We start from the raw sequence: 27436 nt of genomic DNA on the forward strand, positions 1-27436 counted from the left end.
ACTGGGAACTGCAGGAGTAGAAACAGACCGGTGTGTGGATGCTGCCACTGGTTTGAAAACTTCCATAGCCAGAGTTCTCTCTGAGACCACGCCTGAGCTGTAGTCATTTGAAAAAACGACAATGTAAGCGCTTCCGTCAGGAGGGATTGCCTCTCTTTCATTCAAATGCACACTTTAAATATCAGAACAACTTTTCCCACAAGGATTATTATGGGAAGGGCCTAATCTGCTCAGTTGTAGAGGACCTGGCTTTTAACGTTTGACGTTTTGTTTTGTTTTTATGAATTCTGTAAGTCACCCAGAGTGGCTGGGGAAACCCAGCCAGATGGGTGGGATATAAATAAAAATTATTACAATCGTACCTTGGATCTCAAACGCTTTGCGACTCAGACGTTTTGGCTCCCAAACGCCACAAATCCGGAAGTGAGTGTTCCGGTTTGTGAATGTTCTTTGGAACCCGAACGTCTGACGCAGCTTCCGATTGAGTGCAGGAAGCTCCTGCAGCCAATGGGAAGCTGCGCCTTGGTTGTCGAATGTTTTTGGAAGTCGGACTGCTGGAACGGATACCGCTTGACAACCAAGGTATGACTGTATTATTATTATTATTATTATTATTATTATTATTATTATTATTATTATTATTATTATTGGCTCCCAGTACGTTTCCGAGCACAATTCAAAGTGTTGCTGCTGACCTTTAAAGCCCTAAACGGCTTCGGTCCAGTATACCCAAAGGGGCATCTCCACCCCCATCGTTCTGCCCGAACACTGAGGTCCAGCGCCGAGGGCCTTCTGGCAGTTCCCTCGCTGCCAGAAGCCAAGTTACAGGCAATCAGGCAGAGGGCCTTCTCGGTAGTGGCACCCGCCCTGTGGAACGCCCTCCCACCAGATGTCAAAGAGAAAAACAACTACCAGACTTTTAGAAGACATCTGAAGGCAGCCCTGTTTAGGGAAGCTTTTAATGTTTAATAGGTTATTGCATTTTAGTGTTTTGTTGGAAGCCGCCCAGAGTGGCTGGGGAAACCCAGCCAGATGGGCGGGGTATAAATAATAAATTATTATTATTATTACCTGCTTGACATACAGAAGGTTCCAGGTTCAGTCCCTGGCAACATCTCCAGTTGGGTTTGGGAATGCCCCTGCAAGGTTGCTGCCAGCCAGTGTAGTCAGTACTGAAACAGATGGACCATTGGTCCAGCTCGATATACATGTCCTATGTTCCTCAATGCTGTTTAGCTACTGCAATCCTCCACCACAAACACAACTAGTCTGTTTAAAATATAACTATTCTTTATGGTCCAGATGTATGGAAGTGAGAGCTGGACCATAAAGAAGGCTGATTGCCGAAGAATTGATGCTTTTGAATTCTGGTGCTGGAGGAAACTCTTGAGAGTCCCATGGACTGCAAGAAGATCAAACCTCTCCATTCTGAAGGAAATCAGCCCTGAGTGCTCACTGGAAGGACAGATCCTGAAGCTGAGGCTCCAATACTTTGGCCACCTCATGAGCAGAGAAGACTCACTGGAAAAGACCCTGGTGTTGGGAAAGATGGAGGGCACAAGGAGAAGGGGACGACAGAGCGCGATATGGTTGGACAGTGTCCTTGAAGCTGCCAGCGTGAGTTTGACCAAACTGTGGGAGGCAGTGGAAGACAGGAGGGCCTGGCGTGCTCTGGTCCAGGGGGTCACAAAGAGTCGGACACGACTAAACGACTAAACAACAATTCTGCCCTTATTATATGAATGCTTATCCCCATGAAAAAAGAGCAGGAATCCAAGCGCACCTATGTTTTCGCTGGCAGTTACGTTTCTGCAAGCACGGGCATGTCCTCCAGCCGGACATTGACACACAAACCGGTATTGCCGCGTGTCTCCCTCCACCTGGCAATGGCAGAGCTGTCCCCTAGCCATCTACCCTGCTTGCTTTTCCTATGAGGTGTACCCTGCACAAAAGACGGGAGGGAAGATTTTGCTTTCCTTGTCGGTCAGCAGATCTAAATTTGCTAACGGAGGCTTTATATAGCAAAGCTGTGTCAGCAGTTTCCCGACGCTGATGCTGGAGACACTTTATACTTGAAAGGAACAGGCCCAGGAAGAGATCTCTCGATTAATATATTCTTTGTTCATTACAAACACCATGCGGGGAAAGCTTTGTGTAGAAATTTGGAAATCTCCAGGATGAGATATGCCGCCAGATGCGACTTCATTCCTCACTCCCTACAAGCCACACTTCTCAGCCTGCTCCTTTCCATCTGTCCTCAGCTGTCATACCTTGGGCCCTGCCTTGATTTTATCTTGCAGCATGTGGATTAACATCCCAGCTGGGAGGATGAACATCAATGTCCAATGCAATGCCGTTACTGTACTAGGTCCAGCACACGGTATTTTGCTGCCTTAAGAGGCAGCACTGGGCAATCCAATGGTTTCCTCCTCCTGACCCTTTGCAAGTTGCACTTGCAGAGGATTCTGGCGATACAGAAATCCATGAAGGGTAAAAGAGACTTTCAGAGGCAAAATGCCTCTCAGAACTAATTGCTGAGGATCAAGGTCCTTGTATTAATTTTCAACGTAGGTCCAGGGGCCTCAGGGATCACCTGAGCCCTTCTTTCCCTGCTCAGTCACTGAGATTCAAGAGTGTCATTGGTCATCCTACAAGTCCTTTGGAACTCACTGCCACTAGAGATTCAGCAGACACCTTCTGTGCTAACTTTTAAATGCCTGCTGAAAACATTTCTGTTCTGTTGCCTTATGTAGGCAAAAACATGAGCTTCCACAATGGTTAATTTATGTCTGCTTTTTAACTTTTTACGTTTTTTATTTTATCTTTTGATTTCTGTAAACTGCTTTGACGCAGCAGTACACAAATATTTGTCTAAATAGAAAAATACATGAATGTTAGAAGGATGCTGGAATGAAGCTATATGGCTTTAGTAGAAATGTTATAAAGAATTAAGTAAAAATAGATTGTTAATGGGCCAAAGTGGAAAATTTAAGGTTAGATTGTGTTAAGATAAATTATAGAATAAAAATTGAGAAAGATGGAAAGGATTTGCTGAAATAGCTAATTGAACTAGAATACAAAAAAGGGAGGTGTGAGGAGGTCGATGAAACAAGTAAATGAAAGGTAAAGATACAGAAATATTGGATGTGTTTTTAAATGTTTTTGTTTTTCTTGTTGTTTTGCTGTATTGTTTTTTGTTTTTATTTTTGATGTATTGTAAGGTGTTGTTTTGTTTTGTTTAACTTTTGATTGTTTCTTTCTTCTTTTTTCTGTAACTTTCAAACCTCCAATAAATATCATTTAAAAAAAAAGAAAAGAAAAATACATTAGCAAGCTCTGAGCTAAATTCCCGCTTTTAGGCAGCTGGGGACACAACTCCATGTTGCATCTGCAGCGTTCAAGTAGCGGTATTTACATCACAGCATCTCTCATATAACATCTAAGGCTGCAGCGACCACCTTGCAGGATCAGAACCAGAGCTGCTGCCAGCCAGAGTCCTGCCTCAATCAACCTGAGCTGAAGAATGGTGGCGTTGTGATTGTTGGGGCTGGAAAAGAAGGAGGGGAGCAGAAAGTCTGCTGCCCTTGGGTGAGCCACCAACTGAGAAAAATGGAGCTAAGCTTGGATTTCAAGTCCAGAGCTGCAGGGAACGGGCCGGATGAACTGAAAATCTAAAGAGATAATGGAGGGTGTGTCCCCCTTTCCCCAAACCCTACAGCCCAGCTCAAGGGGGCCACCAACTCACTCCAAGCGGGTGATGGGGTGCAGTTTCCACTGGTCCTCCTCCTCATCGAAGAACGACCTGTTCATGATCTTGTTTTTCTCTTCCAAGGGAATAAAGTTCTCGATAATCAGGTGCCTGCGGAGATCGACAAAGGTAATGTTGCAAGCACGCTCCAAGCAGCCTCAGTAAAAGTGAAATATTCGCTTTTCATTCCTGGCCAGCAGACAGCTTGCTCTGCAGGCCATTCCCAAGCCCTGGAGAGCAACGCACAGCTGGCTGAAAAACCTACTTGAGCTTCAGCTCCCGTGTGAGTTCATTCTGGGTTTGCTCCAGCTCCTGGCGTTCTTTGATGTGCTCCTCTTGAAGGTCGTGGATTTCAGCCTTCACGGCTTGCAGCTTGGAAAAGAGCTGAAAGAGAGAGCCAGAGTCATGGGCTACAGCACAAACCGCCAAGCCTACTACCTCTGCCTCATGAGCAAGCGGCCCAGTTCTTGCACAGCTCCCGGTCACTTCAAAAGGGTTTGTGCAGGGAAACCTCTTGGTGGATTGTGCCCCACAATGGTATACCGTAAGCTCAAGTTTTGATTAAAAATAAAGGGCAGAGGCTGCTCAGTCCGGGCTCAGGGTGGCTAACAACAAATTTAAAACACTTAATTATAAAAGCAGCATAAAATACAGTATAAAAACATGAATAACAATAAAATTCAAAAATCAGTTAGATAATCCCCAGGGCTAGCTGGCTGAATTGGTCCTACTTGGGCCAGCGAGGAGGCCAGGGGAGAATTAGCTGTGGGGTCTCAGAGCGGGTGGTCTTCTTAAAAGGGGAGGGAAGAGAAGGGAAATAAAAGATCAGGCTGAATTCAAATTAAAGGCCAGGCGGAATAGCTCTGTCTTACAGGCATTGTGGAAGGAGGTTAAATCCTGCAGGGCCCTGGTCTCCTGGGACAGAGCATTCCACCAGGTCGGAGCCACCAGTGAGAAGGCCCTGGCCCTGGTGGAGGATAGTCTGACTTCCTTAGGGCCCGGGACCTCTAAACTATGGTTATTCATGGACCTTAAGGTCCTCTGCAGGGCAGACCAGGAGATAAGGGTTCTTCCTTAGGAATTAGGCATGCAGAAATATTGGTGAAAAGTGAATCTCTGAAACTGGGGGTGGGGAAGACTTTTCAGCCCAAGGGGCCGTCTTCCCTTCAGGGCAAGCTTGCGAGGGCCACGTACCAGTGGAGGGCGGGGCCAGAGGTAAAGTGGGTGGGGCAACAAATGCAAATGTCACCTTTGTACAGTAGGCTAGTTTCTGCAAGCTCTCAAACAACCCTCTCTGCCCTCCATTCAGACAAGCAGGAGGTATTATCAGAGGACACATTTCAGTTTGGCTAAAACACTCAAGAATCCAAGCAGAGTCAGCGAAGGCTGTGGTCTGGGGGCTGCCCCAAGGGCTTGGTAACGAAGCCTGGAGGGCCACAGTTGGATTTCAGGCCTGGGGTTCCCCAGCCCTGTCTGAAACCAACCTAGCAAAATATTAATTCTATTGCAGAATTTAAAAAATCAAGGTAGTACATGACTACATAGCATCACAACCGATTACGTATAATAATTATGGCTCATAGAACTAGTTAGAACCTGTAAAATTACAACAGCTTACCAGGTCATGCAAGTGGAGAATTTTCCAGCCAAAAACTCTGAATTTTAACATGCATCTGTCAAAAAGCTTTGCATCTCCCCCAAGGCCAAAGGGAACCGCAGGGCCTTATTTTTCATGGGGAGATGCAAGTTGTGCCTGGTTTGGGTGGGGGGAAATTCAGGGGGTTTGATCCACTCTGACTCCTTTGAAACAATTATTATCTGCCCTAAAAGTGCAGAGAAAACTGTCACATCTTAGTGCCTTGAAGATGGGAAGCCCAATTCTGGATTTGGCCACATCCATGCTAATTTCCAGAGCTCACATACAGTACCTGTACATACCTGCCTGCCCACCTTCAGGGAGGCCACTCACCTTTTTCAGTTTTTTAGTCTTGATATCCACTTCCTGCTGCAGGGAGCTGTAAGTCTCCTTCAGCTCCAAGGTCTCCTCATCCCGACTCTCCATCTGCTGTTGGATTTCTCGCTCTCGTCGTTTCTGCAGGAGACAACAAAGATGATTATTTTTTTTTTGGCCTGGAGTTCAGCGCTGTCAGGGTACATGCCAATCATTTGCAGGGGGTGAGAGAATTTACACAAGGCGTTACCCATCAATGCTGCACATTTTTGAAGGGTTTTATTCTGAAAGTTCACTTTGTTCCAAATAATTTTAAGGGGAAATATCGTGAGGCTCAAGAAGCCTGAACTTCGTCTGGAATTGCCGAAAGGCTTACTGGTGACCTCGGAACAGACTTGCAGACTGACCCCAAACCATGTTTCCTATGCACCACTAGATTCAATGGGCTCGTTTCCAAGTACCTGCGCACTGGACTGCAGCCACAGAGTGGATTTCAATGTGGCAGTAAGAGGTGGATCTGTGAGCAGAATGAGGTCCACTTGCATAATAGGATTTCCCTTCTCTCCTCCCCCTAAATCTGTTTTGGGTTTTCCACCAAACACCAGAGCAGATTCAGGGGACATGTGGGGCAGAGAGAGGGGCGTTCTGCTTGTGTATCAACTGAGTCAAATCCCACCCCTACATTCTAAGTCAGGGCTAGGCAACCTAAGGCCCAGGGGCCAGAGCCAGCCCAATCGCCTTCTCAACCCGGCCTGCGGACGGTCCGGGAATCAGCGTGTTTTTACATGAGTAGAATGTGTGCTTTTATTTAAAATGCATCTCTGAGTTATTTGTGGGGCCTGCCTGGTGTTTTTACATAAGTAGAATGTGTGCTTTTATTTAAAATGCATCTCTGGGTTATTTGTAGGGCATAGGAATTCGTTCATATTATTTTCCAAAATATATTCCAGCCCACCACATGGCCTGAGGGATGGTGGACTGGCCCACGGCTGAAAAAGGTTGCTGACCCCTGTTCTAAGTTCTCACACCTTAAAGGAAAGAGCAAAAGTCTTGGATTTCAAAAGATGGGCTTCCTTTCTGCAAAGCGTTAATTGGCCAGAGGTGTTTTAAAGGATGGAAAAGGGGAAGAGTCAACGAAGAACGTAAGCAAAGTTCAGTAAAATAGCTTTTCTCATGCAGCTTCTTGGAAGATCTTGCAGTGTCTGCATTTTACTACCTTTCAGCTGTTCTCAAAGTTTTCAAGCAATTAAGTTCATGAACCTCATGTATTAAAAAAGACCTTTAAACTTTGCTGTGAACCATCTGCTTTTTGCTGGTTGAGAGAATGGTTGCTTTTTGAAAACACTGAAGCGTTGGACAATGGCAGATGAAGTTGATGGACTATATGGAATTGGCGGAAATGACTGGCAAGATCCGAGACCAGGGTGAAGAGTCGGTGGAAGAAGATTGGAAAAAGTTTAAAGACTATTTACAGAAATACTGTAAAATTAAGGAATGTTAGAAAAATGTTGGAATGAAATTATATGGCTTTAGCAGAAATGTCATAAGGAATTAAGTATAAATAGATTAATAGAAAATTAAAGGAAAAGTATGGCAAGAATGTGTTAAGATAAATATAGAACAGAAAACAGAGTAAGATGGAAAGGAATTGCTGAAACAAATAGTAGAAGTGGAATACAAAAAGGGAGGTGGGAGGAGGTCGCTGGAAATAAGTGAATGAAATATAAGATATTGAAAATGTTTGAGGTGTTTTTAAATTGTTTTTGCTTGTTTTTGTTTGTTTTGTTAGTCCATGTAGCGTTTTTGTATTGTATTTGCATTGTTTTTTTTTCTTATTTTGTTTGTAGTGTTGTGTTAGAAATGTTAAAAAAGTAATAAATATCATTTTAAAAAATAAAATAAAAAAGGAAACAGTAAGAGCAAAAGCCACTGAGAACATCCCTGGCACACTCATCATTGAAACGGAAAGGACTTTCAAAACAGCAGCATTAGCCGTGCTAAAAAGAACTTCCATATCCAGAGGAAGTATACCTTTGAATACCAATTGTTGCAGAGCTTGAGTGGAAGAGGGGGGAATTTGCCTTCACCCCAACTGCGCTTTCTAGATGCATGAAGTTTTCCACTGTGGGCAGCAGGATGCTGGATTAGACCAAGTACTATTCTGATCCAAACTGGTATATAAATCTAATAAACAAATAAAAGATCCAGCAATGCTCTTATTAAATTCGCATTGCTGCTGACTGGATTCCAAAGATGCCTGCCCAGGAAATGTTCCCAGTGGGTTCTGCCCAAATGTTATAGACATCCTTGACCCATGGTGGAATGGAAAAATGTGCTGTGAGCTTCCCAGGGTCACAACGCAGGGCAGTGGAGAATGTTCAGTCCTCCAAATATTGCGGGACTCCAGCTTTCATCAGCCCCAGCAAGCAGGGCCAATGGGAAGGAATGATGGGAGTTGTAGTCCAGCCACAGGCTCCCCCCCCCCCCGTTCTGCACACTCTGGGACCCCTGCAACCCATCTCAACGCATGCACTTCTCCCTCTCACCTGCTCAGCAATCTCCTGCCGCTTCTGCTCCAGGATTTTTTGCTGCTCGTTTGTGTGATCCACAATATTTTTCCCTCCAACAAGGAGCTTGCTTTCCATTGCCTGAAAAGCAGAATGGGAGGGGTGGAGGGTTCCAGTAACCAAAATCAGCATCTTGCAGAGCCTCACAATTACTGCTTTCTTTAAAATAAACTAAAATGGGTAAAGATCTCACACAGTTGTCTCATAAACTGTGCCTCCTTAGACCAAAGTTTGGCTTTTGGTTCGTGCTGCCCAGAAGCAGCTGTTCGGCCTCACAGCATCTCTCAAAGGACTCCAGCAGAGGAGAACTGCCCCAACCCTGGAGATACCAGGGAGTGAGCCTAGAATCTTAAGATGTGCTTTCCCCATACATTTCCCATGCTTGCATGCCTTGTCATCCAAGGCAGCTGATACCCTCAGTCCATTATAATGATTCTACACTTTGGGTGAAGATGGAGGACATCCCCTATGCCAGGCATAGCCAAACTTGGCCCTCCAACTGTCTTGGGACTACAATTCCCATCATCCCTGACCACTGGTCCTGTTAGCTAGGGATGATGGGAGTTGTAGTCCCAAAACAGCTGGCAGGCCAAATTTGGCCATGCCTGCCTTATGCAAATCAGAAGACAAGATGGCTTTTTCTAGTACACTCATAAATTTGGGGTTCTCCTCTCTGAGTGACTTTTTAAGAAATTAAGAGGGATCAGTCTCGATTATATCAACATCATCATATTTATTTATATCCCGCCTTTTCCCCTGACAGGGACTCAAGGTGGCTTTCTAGCTGTTTGGTGGGGTTTCATGACATATACGAATAATTGTTCCCATCTGAACCTGCAAAATATGACTTTGCATAGCACTATTCATGGCATCTGCATAGGTCTCGGTGTATAAAAACCTGCTGTGTCTCTGGGTCTTCATTTGAATCACATGGCAACCGCTTGTGACCCATGTCCCTGCATATTTTTTTCTTATTCTTTCCACACCTTCCTCACATCTCAGTGGAAGATTTGGTCATTGGCTTGCTTTGCTTTACATTATCATTGTTTTCAGGTCTCAGTTGATTGTTACATGTTCATTAAGATTCATAAAAATGCAAATAAATAATGAAAGGAAATGAATTGGGTTGGGTTGAGAATACCCACTCCTATTTTTCCCCATCAAGCATTTCTTTTACTAATCACAGTTAGAAGAAAACACTGATTTTTGACCAGCCTTCAGATCTTGTGAAAACTTACCAAGATGGGAAGCTGTTTCACCTTTGGCTCATTAAGGTGAGGTGGCCATCCTCGACTCTACGAGCAGCTGACAGAGGAAGGATGAAGACGGTTCATTGGCAGCTGTGGGCAACACTTGATTAAATGTGCACTAGCTCTTCACATGCATGCCACCCCTTCACTCTTCCCTTCATGAAAGCAAGGAAACAAGCCAGGAAGTCACAATAAACTATAGCTTTCTATTACATGTGAACTGGACTAGGAAGCTATGGGCAATAGCTTCTGAACTGGCCAGGATAAGATAGGATAAATCAAACAACTGCAAGGTTGTTTGATTGTTTTTTTACAGTGTTTTATAAATTTTATGAAATGAATAAAATAAAGCTGGCCTGCCAATGCCTGGAAGCCACTGTCCATCGCTCCGCACTTAGCACACAACAGAAAACTATGGCTAGCTGCAAAGTCTTGGCTTGCTTCCCTGCTTGCACAAAGAGGCAGTCTGTGAGTGCACAGATCTCATGCATCCGTCCTTGCCTCTGAAGCCAGAATTTGATTGTCCAGGTCTTAAATCACCTACACCTCTCCAACTGCTGGCTGCAGTTCTCTAGCTGTGAATAATTTGGAAAGGAAAACCTTTGAATTCAGAACCACTCTGAACATCAGAGAAGCGTTTCAGGAACAATTCCCAATCCCTATGCTTCTGTTTTTAGTCTTCAACACTGAACCTCCCCCAGAGAGGTTCCTCCCAGGCCACTTTTCTGAATCCACAGAACTCAGCAAAGAGCCTCCTACCTTGATTTTGGCGCCCAGCCTTTCAGCTGCCTCCTTCTCTCGCTTGAGGTCTTCCATCTTCTTCTCCTTTTCCTTCAGCAGCCTCATCTTGTCCTCGGCCACCAAACTGTGGTCCTCTAGGATAGCCCTCTTCTCGATCTCCAGCTTCTCCTGCTGCTCTTTCCAGTAGTCACCTTTGTTACCTCCTCCTTCCTCCTCCCCTTCTTCGCCATCTTCCTCCTCGTCCTCGTCCTCCCCGCCGGCGCTGAAGCTTCCGTCTCTCCTCCTGTCTTTCTTCTTCCTCTTGACAACGGACCGCTTTTCTAGCTGCGCCTTGAGCCTCGCGATCTCCTCCTGGAATTCCCGCAGCAGCGCATCCTTGGGGTCTTCGTTCACTCTCGGCTTGTTCTTGATGTTCTTGGCCCGGTTGGCGTACCGCAGCGTCGTCAGGGTCTCGTCGACGTTGTACGAGGCGGGGCCGATGTTGGCCACCATCACAGTCTTGGCATTGCCCCCTAACGAATCCTGGAGCAGCCTGGTGAGCTTGGAATCCCGATAGGGAATGTGAGTGCTTTTGCCGTCCACCAGGGCAGATATGACGTTACCCAAGGCAGAGAGAGAGAGGTTGATCTTTGTCGCTTCTTTCAACCTCTCCCCCTGGGCTCCGGTCTTAGACTGGCGCTCGCTGCCAGCAAGGTCCACGAGGTTGAGCTTCCCGACGCGTATGTGGTTCTCCCCATCGAGCCCCACTTCGCTGCACTCGATGGTGATCACAAAGATGGCGTGCGAACGGGAGCTGTGCTCGTTCATGTTGGTGGCCCCGACCGAGCGGTTCTGGTTGCCCACGTTCATGACGTGCTCTATTTCCTTGACGCTCTTTGTGACGAAGGACGACAAGTCCTTCACGTACACTCCCGTGTCTGGCCGCTCCTTCAGCTCCAGCCTCTTGGACTGATCCTTTGACAACAAGTCCCGGATTTCCTCCTGGTAGATCTCCAGGTAAGAAGCCCTCACCAGGTACTGCTGGTTCTGAGACCGGGAGATGTGCGTGAAGATGTGGTCGAAGGAATTGGGGATGACGCCCCTTTTCTCGGGGTCGCCACGCACACCTTCCATCGTGTAGGTCTTCCCCGTGCCGGTTTGCCCGTAGGCAAAGATGGTCCCGTTGAATCCCTGCAGCACCGAGTCCACCAGGGGCCGGAAGGTCTCATCGTAGAGCTCAAACTGCTTGGAATTCCAGTCGTAAACGGCATCAAAGGTGAAAGTCTTTGGCAGCTCGTGAGAAGTCCCCTTGGGGTTCTTCACTGACACCTGCCCCAACTTGACGTCCACCTGGACCACTTGCTCGTAGGAGGCTACTTTCTCTTTGCTGTTCATCGGCCGGCATCGCACCACCACTCTGACCGACTCTGAGCACTTTAGCTTCGACATGACAACAGGCTGGCGCTAGGGCAAACTCAGCAGACGGCAGGACCAGGAAGGCCAGGGGTTTTTCCAGACCTGGAAAGAATCAAAGGCAAGAATTAAGCACAGAGGTAAGGCACAAAAGCAGTGAGTACAAACCAGCCCCCCCTCCACCCCCAGTCTGGCTTTTAACACTAGAGATGAAAGTTGAAACCCAAGCCCAAACATCAATTCCCAGAGTGGACAGGCCAAGCCACCATCTCAAAATCTCAATTTCCCAACTGTAAGATAAAAACAAGCAAAAAAACATCCCTCTCGGAGTTACCGTGAGGCAGAACAACAAGAAGAAATAACAATGTAAAATGTTTTTCCCCTTTCTAAATGACAGGAAATAAGTGCTTCCTATTCCCATTTGATCAGTATTAGTGCAGAAGCAAATGGCTTTTAACTCAAGTTTTGTTAAAAATGAGAAATATCACTTTGGATGATAACAGAAATAACAGTAGTAGTAGTAGTAGTAGTAGTAGTAATGATAATATATTAAATTTGTATACCACCCTTCATCCGTAGATCACAGGGCAGTTCACAACATAAAAATACAAAATCAAAACACATGATATGTAATAAAACAAACAACAAACAAACCTTCCCACAAACACATTTAAAAGGCCATAGAATGTTTATCAGCCAAAAGCCTGGTTACAGAGAAACATTTTCGCCTGGCATCTAAAGATAAGTAATGGAGAAGCCAGGCAAGTCCTCCTGGGGAGAGCATTCCACAAAAGGGGAGCCACTGCAGAAAAGGCCTGGTCTCATGTTGCCACCCTCCAGACCTCTCGTGGAGGGGGCACATGAAGAAGGGCCTCGGAGGATTATCTGCAGTGGCTCCTACAGCTTCATTCGAAATCTTAAGTCTGAATAGCTGACTAGGAGGTTCAGAGAGGTCTAGCCATTCTGAAATTCTCAACTTTCATCCTTTCAAGGAAAATGTGCAAAAGGGCGGTGCTAGTTCTTTTATTCCCCTTCCTTCCCTCCCCCTCCCCTTTTATGAAGATCACACGCTCTGAGACCCCATAACTAATTCTCCCCTGGCCTCCTCGCTGGCCCAAGTAGGACCAATTCAGCCAGCTAGCCCTGGGGATTATCCAACTGATTTTTGAATTTTATTATTATCCATGTTTTTATACTGCATTTTATGCTGCTTTTATAATAAAGTGTTTTAAACTGTTTTAAATTTGTTGTTAGCCACCCTGAGCCCAGTTTTTGAACCGGGAAGGGCAGGGTATAAATAAAATTTGCTATTGCTATTATTATTATTATTATTATTATTATTATTATTATTATTATTATTATTTTCAGCCAGCTTCAAAGTTAAGAGTCTTGTACATTCAGGGACGTTGTCCACATGCTGCAGGCCTCCTTTTGCTCCTCTTTCCTTCCCTCATGGGCCCAGATTTTGTCACAACCCTGTTGCCCTCCAACCATCTTCTAGAATGCACGCCTCTCCTTTCCACCTCGGGAGCTGCTGACCTCAGCAACTCAAAGCACTGTCATGGTGCAAGCTGAGTTATATGGTAATGATTTGCTCGATTAAAAAAACAAGAACACCACCATTATTCAAAACTGGGATTTCTTGCCAGGGATTGGCCCAAGGAGAAGCTTTTTCTGATAAGAAAGAACACAGGAAGTTGCCGTACAGTGATGAGTCAAGCCGGTGGACCACCCAGTTTAATATCGTCTACACTGAATAGCCACAGTTCTCCAGGCTTCCAGGCATGGTCCTCTCCCAGTCTTCCTTGGAGATACGAAGGACTGAACCCAGGATCTTCTGCTGCTGAGCTACAGTCCTACACTGTATAACTCTGTACCCCGTGGACTCTCCTTCCTGGGAGGTTTTCAAGCAGAGGTTGGATGGCCATCTGTCATGGATGGTTTAGCTGAGATTACTGCTTGGACTCTACGATTCTAAGATTTCCCCGATGCAGCAATTGCAAACGCTATCCAGGAATTTTAGATCCTAAAAAACTGCCATAAAGCTTTTGCTTTCTTCCTACTTAAAATGCTTCCAAGTCACCTTCATTAGCCTTAATTAAAAACGTAAACAGCGACTTCTTGCCTCCTTCTCACCCTCTTGCGCCTGCAATGTATGATTGCTAGAAAATGCACGGCACGACATCCTCGCACTTCCCTCTTCCACTTCCTTGAGGTCTAGGATCTAGGTATCTTAGTGGGCCCACAAGCTGAACATGAGTCCACAGTGTGACGCAGCAGCAAAAAAGGCTAATGCTATTCTAGGCTGCAGGGACGCAGGTGGCACTGTGAGTTAAACCACAGAGCCTAGGACTTGCTGATCAGAAGGTCGGCATTTCAAATCCCCACGACGGGGTGAGCTCCCGTTGCTCAGTCCCAGCTCCTGCCAACCTAGCAGTTCGAAAGCACGTCAAAGTGCAAGTAGATAAATAGGTACCGCTCCGGCGGGAAGGTAAACGGCGTTTCCGTGCGCTGCTCTGGTTTCACCAGAAGAGGCTCAGTCATGCTGGCTGCATGACCTGGAAGCTGTACGCCGGCTCCCTCGGCCAATGAAACAAAATGAGCGCCGCAACCTCAGAGTCGGCCACGACTGGACCTAATGGTCCGGGGTCCCTTTACCTTTATTCTAGGCTGCATCAACAGAAAGACGATATTCTGATCAAGGGAAGTCATAGTACAGTTCTATTCTGCCTCGGTCTGACTACATGTGGCACTTTTTTCAGTGCAAAGCTTTACCCTGGAGCATCTCATTAAGATTGGAGCAGGTATTGAGCACTTTCCCTCCACTACTGAGCAATGTCAGAGAACTGCTATACAGCAGACTATGGGAGGTTTCCAGACAGATCCGGCTTCCTTTCCTGGAAATCAAATACCTGGCTGTATGGCTGCAGTAACGGAGTAATTTTGACTAATCTGATTTTGCTTCCATCTCTGTGCTTGGAAAGTCACTGCAAACCAAGGCTGAGAACTGGCTCTGGCAAGAGGGCCAGACCCTTAGCGCTTCCACCCCTAGCAGGCCAAGTAGGACAGGTCAGTGGAGCAGCCCAGCTGTCAATCACCTAATGTCACAATGACGACAGGTGACCTTTTTTGCCCACAGGGGTCTTCAGAAGCCTCTTTTAAAGTGCTGCAGAAAATAGCATTTTGAAAGGGGCTTCTGAAGATCTGACCGGTTGCCAGGTCTTCAAAAGCCCCTTTCAATGTGCTTTGTACCAATCAGCTAGCAGGCAGTGCCTACAATCCCCTAGGATCTTACCTGCCACACAACAGACGTCATATATGACTTCACATGCAGGGCAGCTGACCATGGCTTTGCCAAAAGGGCCTTGTGGGACGAATGCAGAGGCCTGGCAGGCCTAATTAGTCCGGGGTGGAGGCTGGAGATCCCCACCCCTGCTATAACCAAACCAGTGGAAGAGCCAAGAAGCCAGAGGAAATAAACGTTCAAGCAGCCCTGTCAGGGACAGAGCCTGACAAGCAGCCACGATCTAAGAGCATCAAATAAACAAGTTCGGTCAGGCTGCCTGCAGCTTCAACAGGAAAACAATTCCTGCCCGTCCAACCTTCAAGCACAACATGCCATGGCCTGAATGCAGGCCTAATTCTGTATTGACATGACCAGAACATTTTTTATTTTAGAGCTGTCGGGTGTAAAGCAGCCCATTCAACTTGGTGCAAGATACAAGATTCAGAACGCCGCAACTGCGCCATGCCAGAGATTAGGACACCACTGAGACCTGGTGCATCTTCCATAACCCATATTACAACCTCCCCCCAAAAACCAACAACTATTTGTGCTCTGCGGATGTTTTGGACTACAACTCCCATCAGCCCCAAGCAGCACAGCTGATGTGACATAGTCCAAATCACACAGAAGGTGCTACTTTCTGAAAAGCGGTGACGCAGGTTCTCTATTTCCACGCCGAAGGAACACACAAGCACCAGAAAGTTAGGATGAGAGCTGAACTGAATGATCCGCTGGGCCCAGTCTCGGTTTAAGGCACGTACTGAAGTATACTCAGCACAGATGAATTGCCTCGTTGTATTAACTGTGTGGCTGGCTAAGGAGAGATAATGAGGGTGGATTTTCTTCCCCCTTTCAATTAACAATTTATACAAAGTGGGTGAAGTCAAGGGGAGAGGCTGCTGCTCGGTGGCAGAGCGCATGATTTGCATGCTGAATGCTCCTGTTTCTGCCACAAGGAGCTCCCGTGAAAGGACCTTTGGCAGGAGGGCTGAGAGACCTCACTGTTAAGCCCTGGGGAGGCGCTGCCAGCCACAGCAAAGGCTACTGAACTAGATGGGGGAGAGGTTTGTCTGGGTTTTAAGGTAGCTCCTTACCTTCCACTAAATTGGGATTTCAAGCCTGGTTTTGACATTGTGAGGACAAAGGGGTGGTATTCATCCTGGAGCATGCAATGAGGTTCTTTGAAACTAGCACGGATGGCAGCTGAAGAATTTGGGAGTCGAGGAGACGTTCTGGGAACCACATGATGGGAGGAAAGGCATTGGTTCCCAGCAGTGTGCCCTTGTTTATTTTGCCAAAAGCAGAATACACCACATGTGACAGCAAATGTCCGTCAAGCAGGTTCTGCCACGCGCCACTGTGCCTTAATTGCTTGCACCCAAATACATCAATTATTTGTAACCAAACATTTCATGAGGCGACGCACTCCATCCCTGCTGAATGCCCGGCCCAACATCCTATTTTAGACAAGCCTTTAGGACACGGCGCTCTCCGGAAAGAGCCCTCTCACTCTTCTGAAATCCAAAAGCAATCTGGCCAGATCCCAAATTGACTCTAATCCACTACACTCACCCAGAGCTTCAGATTGCATTTCCAATTGTACAGAATACGGGAAGCAATTCAAAGCCTGTTTTCTTGGAGCGTAGGATGAAGTCATGCCTGAAAATTAAGTCCTGGTACTATTTGAAATTAAATTGGTGTGGCAGTTCAATCATCAGAGAATTTTAGAAGAAATCAGAAATTAAGGAGACTAGTTAATTCAAATAGCTTGCGCCTTGAGAACCAACAAGCTAGGACAAGATTGCTACATACTGGATATATTCCAGGATTGCCTTTAATTTTATTTTAGTAGTGTAAACACAAGATTCCACACTAGACCAGGAAGGTGGAGGCTGAGATTTAAAGAGATTCTAAGAACAATTATTTTCCATTTTTGCTACTTGAACCTGTCAAGTATCTGTAATTATGTTCCTTCTTAGCATCATTTGGCTCCTTCCATTATTCCATCTAATAAATGGGCAATTTATGATTTTCCTCTCTTTCAGCAATTTTTCCTCTTTGTGGTAAAGAGGTGTCTCAAATCAGACAGAATATTCTAGGTGTGAACTGTGGAGCATTATGATGGGGTATTTTTCTCAGCTGAACTAATTCTACTGAGTTAACCACAACTTAACCTCCACCTAAAAAATTGTAGTATTAGTAATATAGTAATTTTTTTTAAAAAAAAATTGTGTTTATGTTCCCTGATCTATGGGCTCAAAGAAACTGGAAACACAGACATGACTTAGGTAAGATATATTTCTTTTCGTGATTTTATTTTTAAGGAGTTGAAAATTGAAATTGAACACCCTTCAGAAAAGCAGAACAATCAATAGCTGTTTGGCTTCTCTTGAAAAAGTCAAGCTTTGCTATCTTTCAGCTTTAATAGGGCGAGAGAAAATCACCCACCTCAAAATTTATCCTCATCCTGGCTTTCCCAGATGTCTCCCTCTCATATAGACATCACAGTCATGTACAAAAAAAACCCCCATATATACTAATTGACGCTCTTATTTCATCCCCATGAAATACAAAAGAGTCAAGCAAGGCCTTTGATCAGGGACAACATCTGCTGGGTAGGTGCATAATTGCGCAATGCTCTCCATCAGTTGGAACACAAAAATAGCTAATTCTAAAGTATTTTTTTACAAGACAAGGTTGATCGCATATGTAAACAATTTTATCGGTCCACAAAATTGCGCATGTTCCTTCATTAAAAGATGGTCCAATAAAATATATCAATTCAGGCTATTCTGTGTTTCTTATTGACTGAAAATTGCATGACAATCGCCCTTATACGACCCCACACTGATAGGCATTCAGTGACAACCAATACAGCCAAGCAACAGAGCAACTGTCAAAATCAGATCTATGGCAGTTTAGAGCAACACACCACAGGCTCTGCTAAAACACACCGTCCTGAGAACAAAGACAGAATAAACTATTCATTTGCAGAATTGGGTTCCTTCTCCTGTCTAAGGAGAGGAAACAAGCACCCTTCTTGCTTTGATGAAATCATTTTTTGCAGCAACGAACTGCTACATAAGCAAGACCACCACAGCCAACTGTCCCTTGCACAGATGAGCAATGAACATAATGCTGCCTTTATATTGCACCAGAAATATTATGTTGCACAAAATAGAATAGTGCAAGATTCTCTAGTAAAATGTGCCAAATTAAATATCTGAATCCCCTTTGCAGTTGACCGCTATTTTATCTAGTTCTTTCCTCCTGATCTTCTTAGCTGGCAATAGTATGTGTCAGGGGTTTAGGAGCAGAGGCACGGGCAAGGGAGGAAACAGAGAGCGAAGGGGAGGAGGCAGAAGAAAAGATGAGTGATGACGACGACCCGAGATCTCCTAGTCTTTCCAGTGAATCAGAGGATTCACAGAAAGGAGCACCAGTGGCCAGGGCAAGGGGGGAGTCAAGGGGGGCACCCCAGGAAGATAGAGCCAGAGGGGACTCAGGGGGGAGCAGCTGGAAATCGGGACCAGCGTCACCGCCAGGAAGCAGGGAAGAGGAAGGGAGCCAGGGGGGAAGCGCTGGCAGCTCACCACAGGAGGGAGGGCATGAGTCAGGAGTGGCCACACCTCCATCGGGGAGCGAAGAAACGGTTAAGAGGAAAGTGGAAGGTTGGGCGCGCGCGCCAAGTTCAAATGCAGAGGAAGGCGGCGCAGTAAGCAGCCCCGAAAGGGAACCAGGTCCTAAAGCCCGGCGCAAGGAGGCAGGAGGGTCCGGGTCAGCGTCAGAAGAATCCCGGAAGGAAGAAGCCCCGGGGGGTAGAGGGACCCAGAGGAGGACAGTCAGGCGGAAAAGGTGGAGCAAGGCTAGGATATTAAGTTGGTGCACACGGGGCGGAGACTCAGACGGAGCTTCGCCGATCTAGCTACTAGACGTAGAGTTTGCGCGCAGCAGCGTGAGAATGGAAACTGTAATTCAATAAAGACTTTTACTTAATGATCGCTGGCTAGCGTGATCCTCTGTGAGCTAGGATCTTCAAGCAGCTCTGACAGTAAGCTCCGTCTCTCCATTGTGGGCATCTACAGCCTCGAGGAGGGGAGAGAAACAGGTGCCTACTAGCGAGCTCACGAACGGCAGACGACATGACGGCTGAGCAGCAGATAGAGGACCTCAGAAAAGCAGTGGCACAACTGAACGCCGAGGTTCTCGCATCCAGGAAGAGAGAGGAGGAGGCAGCTGCCGCCTGCAGGGATCTCCAGGTCAGGTTAGACGTGCTGACAAAGCAGACACCCCGGCAGGAGGGAATTGGGTTGGCGAGACGGACAGGCGGGCTAGTCTCTCACTTCGATGGGAACCTGCAACAGTATCCCAACTTTAGAGCCGACGTACTGTGCGCACTGCAACTGCTGCATAAAGACTTTAGAGATGAACAAGAGAGAGTGGGGTTCATCATGTCCCATCTGCATGGGGATGCGAAAGCATGGCTACGCAATTTATGGAGAGATAAGGATCCGGCGCTCCAGAATGCGGATGCCTTTATTAAAGCGATGGATGGGTGCTTTTTATCAAGTATTGACGTGGATCTTGCACGGAAGGAGGTGCATGGGCTGAGACAAGGGAGGGCCAGCGTCAGGCAGTATCATGCCCGCTTTTTCGCCTTGGTCAGTGCCCTGGAATGGGACAGAGATTCGGCTCCTGTAAGAGACCTCTTTTGGGAGGGGCTGCACAACTCGATTAAAGATGAGATCGCGAGGGGGGAGAGACCCCGAACCACCCAGGAGGTCGTTCAGAGGGCACTGGCAGTGGGGGTGAGGCTGGAAGGACGTCCGTGGAGCAGGGACGAAGGGCGTGGAGGGCGCGAACCAGCCGGGGGCCCCTCCTTCCTTCCCAGAGAAGCAGCGCGGGCGCAATCCACGCCTCCGCCAGGAGGAGGAGCCGAACCTATGGAGGTTGGAGGTGCAAGGGCTCAGTCAGCAACCAGAGCCCTAGCACCGGCAGCAGTGAAAGCGAAGCCTCCTAGAGGGAACAGGAAGTGTTACGTCTGTGAGGAACCAGGGCATATGGCAAAAGAGTGTCCCCAGAGGCCCCACAAGCTCACTGCAGCCTCAGCAATGGTGACTGCAGCAACGCAGCAAGGAGGACCGCAGCAGGGAAACGACGCAGTCTGGCTGGAGGAAGAGGCACTGGGGCCCAGCCAGACGTGTTAGTGACGCAGTCCCCAGAGATTTTACAGCCCGTGAACCCCCTCCCGCCCAAACCAGTAGTGAGGCTCACAGCATCTCTCCAGCTGCCCAATGGAATCACCATAGACGTGCCAATCACCATTGACTCAGGCAGCAATGCGGACTTTATAGGGCAGGACTTTGTCGACAGGCACGCTGTGCAGTTGCTGCCGGCCACACTGCCCCTGCAGGTTGTCACGGTGGATGGCAGGGAGCTGCTCGGGGGGCAAGTGGTGAAGCAGACGCCACCAATGGTGATGCGCCTTGGGAATCACAGAGAAATCATCAGCTTCAACGTCACTCAACTATCTGACACGCCCGTTGTATTGGGCATGAGTTGGCTGGACAAGCACAGCCCAACGATGGCTTGGTACCAGAGGCAGCTGACCTTCGGCTCTTCCTTTTGTGCTGAACACTGCATCGTGCCCAGGCAGGAAGGAGAGGAAGAGGAGTCACAGCTGCTGCTAGGCACGCTGCAAGCGATTCCCCACAAGTACGCTGAATTTTTGGAAGTTTTCTGCGAGAAGGAGGCAGACAGGCTACCCCCTCACAGACCATATGACTGCAAAATTGACCTGCTGCCGGGGGCGGCGCTGCCTAAAGGGAAACTGTATTCCATGTCAGAGGACGAACTGCAAGAACTCAAGGAGTTCATTGATCATAATTTGCAGCGCGGCTTCATCCGGGAGTCCAAGGCAGTGGGGGGCAGTCCCGTATTCTTTGTTAAGAAGCGGGACACGCCCCAAAAGAGACTCGTAGTGGATTACAGGATTTTGAACAGTGTGACTAGGCCATCGGACTTCCCCATGCCCCGAATTGACGACCTCCTCGCAAAGGTACGGAAGGGCAGAGTGTTCACCAAGTTGGACCTGCGGGGGGCGTACAACCTCATTCGCATGCGGGAGGGTGATGAGTGGAAGACAGCCATGTTCACGCCACTGGGGACCTACGAATATAGAGTTATGCCTTTTGGATTGCAAAATGGCTCCCACGTTTTTCAAGCATTTATGCATCACGTGTTGGCGGGACTTCTCTACAAGACGTGCGTCTGTTTCTTAGATGACATCCTGATCTTTTCGGAGTCGCAGCAGGAGCATGACAAACACGTCAAGGAAGTGCTGAGCAGGCTAAAGCAACATAGGCTCTACGCCAAGCTGGAGAAGTGCCAATTTGACGTGACGGAGGTGGATTTTCTGGGCTACAAGCTGTCTGACAAGGGGCTCGCCATGGACAGCGCCAAGGTTCGAGCGGTGTTGGATTGGAAGAGCCCGCGCAACCGGAAGGAGGTCCAACGGTTTGTCGGCTTTGCGAACTTCTATCGCAAGTTTATCAAGGGCTTCGCGATGCAGACGGCGGCCATCACTGACACGCTTAGCTCCAAGAAAAAGAAGTTCATTTGGACAGAGCAGGCGGAGCAGTCCTTTCAGGCACTCAAGCGTCTCTTCGCGTCGGAAGAGCAGCTGCTTCATGTCAACCCCAGCAAGCCGATGAGGGTGGAGACAGACGCTTCGGACAGAGCCGTGGGGGCGGTCCTGCTGCAGAAAGACCCGCAGGGGGTATGGCGACCGGGAGCGTTTTACTCCAGGAAGCTCAGCAAGTCCGAGCAGAACTACACCATATGGGACAGGGAGTTGCTGGCCATTCACGCAGCGTTCAAGGCGTGGAGGCACTTTCTGATCGGCGCCAAGCACACGGTGCAGGTTTGCACGGACCACAAGAATCTAGAGCACTGGCGCACGGCACAGTTCCTGAACCAGAGGCAGATACGTTGGGCTGAGTTCTTTGCGAACTTCGACTTCCGAATAGAGTATGTCCCGGGGGACACCAACATCATGGCAGACGCTCTCTCCCGTAAGCCACAATATCTGGAGGACGCAACACCAGCGGCCGCCATGCACATCTTCGCACCGACAGTGTGGGCGTGCGCCGCGGCGACCGTGGACCTAGAGGCGGTGCGACGAGCGTTGCAGGGGGACTCCTTCGCACAAGCAAAGATGGCAGAGGTGCAAAGGGGCAAGGCAGCGGCCGACGGTTTCCAGCTAAGAGATGGATTGCTCATCCGTAAAGGGGCCATCTACGTGCCGGGAGACGAACTTCGAGCCAAGGTGCTGCAGCAGCTGCACGACGCGCCCACGGCCGGGCACTTTGGCAAGGAGAAGACGGTGGAATTAGTAGCCAGGGATTTCTGGTGGCCTGGAATGAGAGGGGAGGTCGCAGACTACGTGGCGAGGTGTGACACCTGCCAGAGGGCCAAACCAGTGCACAAACCGCCGGCCGGACTATTGGAACCGCTGCAAACTCCGGTCGAACCTTGGGAAAGGGTGGCCCTGGACTTTGTCACGGATCTGCCCAGCTCAAGGGGCAAGACGGCAGTGCTGGTGGTGGTGGACCTGTTTTCCAAGATGGCGCATTTCATTCCGTGTGCTAAGGTGGCCACGGCGGAGCAAACCGCCAAACTGTTCATAGACCACGTGTTCAAGGTTCACGGTCTGCCAAGGTCTATTCTGTCCGACCGGGGGCGGCAGTTCATCTCGAATTTCTGGCAGAAGCTGATGGGCTTCCTGAACGTCAAGATCAACCTGGCGTCGGCGAGACACCCGCAGACCAACGGGCAAGCGGAGCGGGTCAATGCCATCATGCAGCAGTACCTGAGATGTTATGCAAATCAACAGCCTGCGACGTGGGTGGATTACCTGCCGCTTGCCGAGTTCGCCTACAACAACACGAAGCACGTGTCCACGGGGGTCACGCCGTTCTTCGCCAACAACGGGAGGCACCCCAGAACCTTCCCGGGACTGGAAAGAATGGGGGAGGGGGAGCCGCAAACAGCAGATGCGTTCGCGTCGGAGCTGCAGGAAGTCCACGATCAGCTGAGGCGCCACCTGGAGCTGGCCAAGCACGCATACAAGGTACAAGCAGACAAGCACAGAAGGGTTGGAGAAGAGCTCCACGTGGGAGACTGGGTTTGGTTAGCAGCCCACGCAGTGCCGGCCAGGTCGTTGGCCAAGAAGAAACTAGGGCATAAGCAACTGGGGCCCTACCAAGTCGAAGAGCAGGTCAACCCGGTAGCTTTCAGACTGGCACTTCCGGAGGGTTCCAGAATGCATCCGGTATTCCACAGATCGGTGCTCACTCCCTACAAGGCACCGCACAGGTTCCAGGAACCCGGAACGGCGCCGAGTCCGGCCAGAGACAGAACAGGGCACGCGGGAGTGGCACAGAAGGAGCGCATCAACGAAGTCACGGAGATTTTGGACTCCAGATGGGGGGAAGAGGGGGTAGAATACTTTCTCGCCAAGGAGGGCACCCCGGCCAGTGCGAACAGCTGGGTGCCGGGCTACGCCTTAGACGAACCTCTGCTCAAAGACGAGTTTCATGCCCTCTTCCCACATAGACCTATGCCAGCAGACTTTTTCGACGACTGGCTTTTCACGCCCACGCTTTCGGCCAGCACGTTCCGGGGGTTCGACTCGGACGAGGAACCGACACGAGACGTCCGTTCCCCGGAGGGGTCACCCTCGGGATCCGCCTCAGAACCCTCGTATTGGTGGGACGATAGGCCAGAGGAGCAGTTCCGCAGAAAGTGGCTGGACTGCTCAGGACGAGCAACGCCGCCAGGAGGAAGTGAGGGAGAGACGGACATGGACATTTTCGGGGACGACCCTGGTTTCGAGCACGGCGGCACAGAGATGGAAGCGGAGGTGACCGTCGTCGACGAGAGCAGGGAGGAAGACCCGGGAGAGTTCAGATGGAGGCCCGCCACGGGAAGCGACCGATATCCGACGTTCGTCCCTTTGCAACAGCAGCCCCCAGCTCCAGCACCGGAAGGAGGGGAGGGGGGAATGGGGGGCTTCGAGGGGGGGATGGATGTCAGGGGTTTAGGAGCAGAGGCACGGGCAAGGGAGGAAACAGAGAGCGAAGGGGAGGAGGCAGAAGAAAAGATGAGTGATGACGACGACCCGAGATCTCCTAGTCTTTCCAGTGAATCAGAGGATTCACAGAAAGGAGCACCAGTGGCCAGGGCAAGGGGGGAGTCAAGGGGGGCACCCCAGGAAGATAGAGCCAGAGGGGACTCAGGGGGGAGCAGCTGGAAATCGGGACCAGCGTCACCGCCAGGAAGCAGGGAAGAGGACGGGAGCCAGGGGGGAAGCGCTGGCAGCTCACCACAGGAGGGAGGGCATGAGTCAGGAGTGGCCACACCTCCATCGGGGAGCGAAGAAACGGTTAAGAGGAAAGTGGAAGGTTGGGCGCGCGCGCCAAGTTCAAATGCAGAGGAAGGCGGCGCAGTAAGCAGCCCCGAAAGGGAACCAGGTCCTAAAGCCCGGCGCAAGGAGGCAGGAGGGTCCGGGTCAGCGTCAGAAGAATCCCGGAAGGAAGAAGCCCCGGGGGGTAGAGGGACCCAGAGGAGGACAGTCAGGCGGAAAAGGTGGAGCAAGGCTAGGATATTAAGTTGGTGCACACGGGGCGGAGACTCAGACGGAGCTTCGCCGATCTAGCTACTAGACGTAGAGTTTGCGCGCAGCAGCGTGAGAATGGAAACTGTAATTCAATAAAGACTTTTACTTAATGATCGCTGGCTAGCGTGATCCTCTGTGAGCTAGGATCTTCAAGCAGCTCTGACAGTATGGCTCCCTCTAGTCCGGCTACTTTGGTGGTGCCTGGTCTTCATTGTCTATATGAAGCCTGATCCTACGCGTGCTTACTCAGAAGCAAGCCCTACTGAATGCAGCAGAACTTGCTTCCAAGTTGTGTGTGCAGGATTACAAACTTAGGTGCACGGTTATGTGTTCACGCCTACAAGCCAAGGAGATTCAACAACCACAGGATGGAGACAGCACAACTGGTACCCAGAAAGCAGAGTCTAGGAAGCAGTGTTAGACATCAGCAAGGCGCCGGGCACATTTTGCTACTGGCAGGGGTGCAACTGCAACCACGTGGAGATCCCTGGATGCCAGGCTGGCGACTGACATCTCCATCTGGCTGGCCTCTCCAGATTTCTTAAGCAGGCAAGCAGAATAACTCATTTATTGCATTTATAGCTCACCTTTTTCTCCAAGGAGTGGAGTACATGGTTCACACCCCCCCCTCAGTTAATCCCTGCAACACCCCTGTAAGGTAGGTTAAGAAGTTGTGACTGACTCCAAGATTACGCAGTGAGCTTCAGGACTGAGTGGGGATTTGAACCCTGATCTGCCAGGTCCTAGTCTGACACTCGAACCACTTCACCACACTGGCTTTCTAGAGTACTTCTGCTGTGGGGCCGCTATATAAATTAAGTAGGTAAATAAATACGGGGAAAGCAAAATGTCACTTAGAGAAGGATCTGCAATATCTTCCTTGAAGCTTGAATTTGTTTTATTCTGGATTACTTAATTTTATGTTTTAATGTGTTGTAAGCCACTTTGATTTTCCCCCCTTTAGAATATAAAGCGGTATAGAAATGAAAAATATTAATAACAATTTTAAAAAAATCACTGGGGGGGGGGGAATGGCACCTAGACATTCTGTAGGTTCAAGATGCTATATGGCAATTAGCTTATAAATCTGAGTTTCTAATACTGGCAGAAGCTCTCCAGGGTTTTCCTATCATTTAATTTGTAGACTTTTTTATTTTAAAAAAATTGACATATAAAGGGTAAGTAATTCAACCTTGGCATGTCAAAGATATGCCCCACTGCTGAGGTACACTCCTTCCATCTCCCTAAATGTTTTGATGAGCAGCCTTGATGTGCAAGCTGTCTCCTGAACACAGGTAGGACATATACATGAGCAGCCTTGATGTGCAAGCTGTCTCCTGAACACAGGTAGGACATATACACCTAAAGCCTGGCAAGAGGGCAGGTGATCCCACCCACCCACCAGAAAGGAAGCTCAGCCACAACCAGGGGTGAGTTCTGGTCCATAAGAGGAGCCCTGCTGGATCACGTCAAAGGGGACCCATCTGGTCCGGCATCTTGCTCTCATATGGCTATGGGAAGCACAAGGGGGCTTCAGCAGAGGCTCCATGGCCACCTGTCACGTATGATCTAGTTGACATTCCTGCAATGCAGGGGGTTGGACTAGATGACCCGTGGGGTCCCTTCCAACGCTACAGTTCTACAATGCTATGGTGCTGAGAGGCATAATGCCATCATGGCTAGCGACCACGGACAGCCCAGCCGTGTCTTGTCTAATTGTCTCGCAAAAGCCATCCCAGCTGGTGGCTGCCTCTTGTGTTTGAGGACACCCACATTCAAAGAACTGCAGGGGACAGACGGGCATTTAATAACATGCAGAAGCACAGAAGAGCCGGCTGCTGGATCAGGCCCACGGCCCATGGTGTCCAGCAGCGTCTCCTCACGGTGGCCCACCAGACGCCCCGAGCAGGACTCGAAGGCAAGATCCCTCTCCCTTCCTGCTGTGGTTTTCCAGAAAGTGGGATTCAGAAGCATCGCTGCCTCAACTGTGGAGGGCAAGAGCACGGCCCTCCTGGCTAGGAGCCCCCCATAGCCCCCTCCTCCTCCAGGGATTTGTCTCCATGGCCCTCCCTGCCTCCTCCTGCAGGGCCAATTCACCTGGAGGGGTCGCAGCAGGGCATGGCCTTGTGTGTATGGAGCAGACGCCGACCCCCGTCCTCCAGAGAGGAGGAGGGGAGGGGAGCATCCGGGTGCGTGCACGCATCCACCATCCACACCCACATACACGTGTACCTTGAGAGTGCAGAAGGAGGGGGAGTTAGGGAGGAGAGGGAGGGAGCATCCGGGTGCGCGTGCACGCATTCCCACGCGTGTGCCTTGAGCGTGCAGATGGAGAAGGCGAGAGGAGGGAGGGGAAGGGAGCATCCGGGTGCGCGTGCACGCATTCCCACGGTTCCACGCCCAGACACGCGTGTGCCTTGAGAGTGCAGAAGGAGGGGGAGGGAGCACCCCGTTGCGCGTGCACGCATTCCCACGTTACCACACCCAGACACGCGTGTGCCCCTGAGCGTGAGGAAGGGGGGAGAGAGAGGGAGAGGCGTGGAGCCGCCCGAGGCCCCCGCCCCACAGATGCGGTTCTTCCTCCTCCTCCTCCTCCCGCCGCGCGCGCGCACCCCCTCGCCGCCCCAGGCGCGCGCACGGTGTGGGGGGGGGAGAAGGCGAGGGCGAGGCCCCTCACTCACCTGCGCCGTCACCATGGAGACCCCCTCCTCCTCCCGCCGCTGCGGCAGGGACGGCGGCGGCGGCGGCAGCACCGGATACGGCAGGGGGAGTCCGGCCCCGCCGCGGCCGCCGCTCACTTCCTTGGCAACGCGGCCGCCCGC

The 27436-nt window shown here is 49.5% G+C and overlaps 1 protein-coding gene across 1 annotated transcript in view; it reads right to left on the reverse strand.

Annotated features, from left to right (window-relative positions):
• Nucleotides 1-27436, reverse strand: part of KIF3B (kinesin family member 3B) — a 38815-nt gene extending 11379 nt beyond the window's left edge. Inside the window, exons 1-6 of the mRNA XM_081196156.1 lie at nucleotides 27296-27436; nucleotides 10276-11754; nucleotides 8246-8347; nucleotides 5718-5840; nucleotides 4014-4132; nucleotides 3746-3859 (exon numbers count right to left, since the gene is read on the reverse strand). Of these exons, the coding sequence (XP_081052282.1) occupies nucleotides 3746-3859; nucleotides 4014-4132; nucleotides 5718-5840; nucleotides 8246-8347; nucleotides 10276-11685 (1868 nt within the window). The 5' untranslated portion in view covers nucleotides 11686-11754; nucleotides 27296-27436. The remainder of the gene's footprint in view (nucleotides 1-3745; nucleotides 3860-4013; nucleotides 4133-5717; nucleotides 5841-8245; nucleotides 8348-10275; nucleotides 11755-27295) is intronic.

The sequence above is a fragment of the Podarcis bocagei genome (genome assembly GCF_964188305.1).
Source record: "Podarcis bocagei genome assembly, chromosome: 5".
NCBI lineage: Eukaryota > Metazoa > Chordata > Lepidosauria > Squamata > Lacertidae > Podarcis > Podarcis bocagei.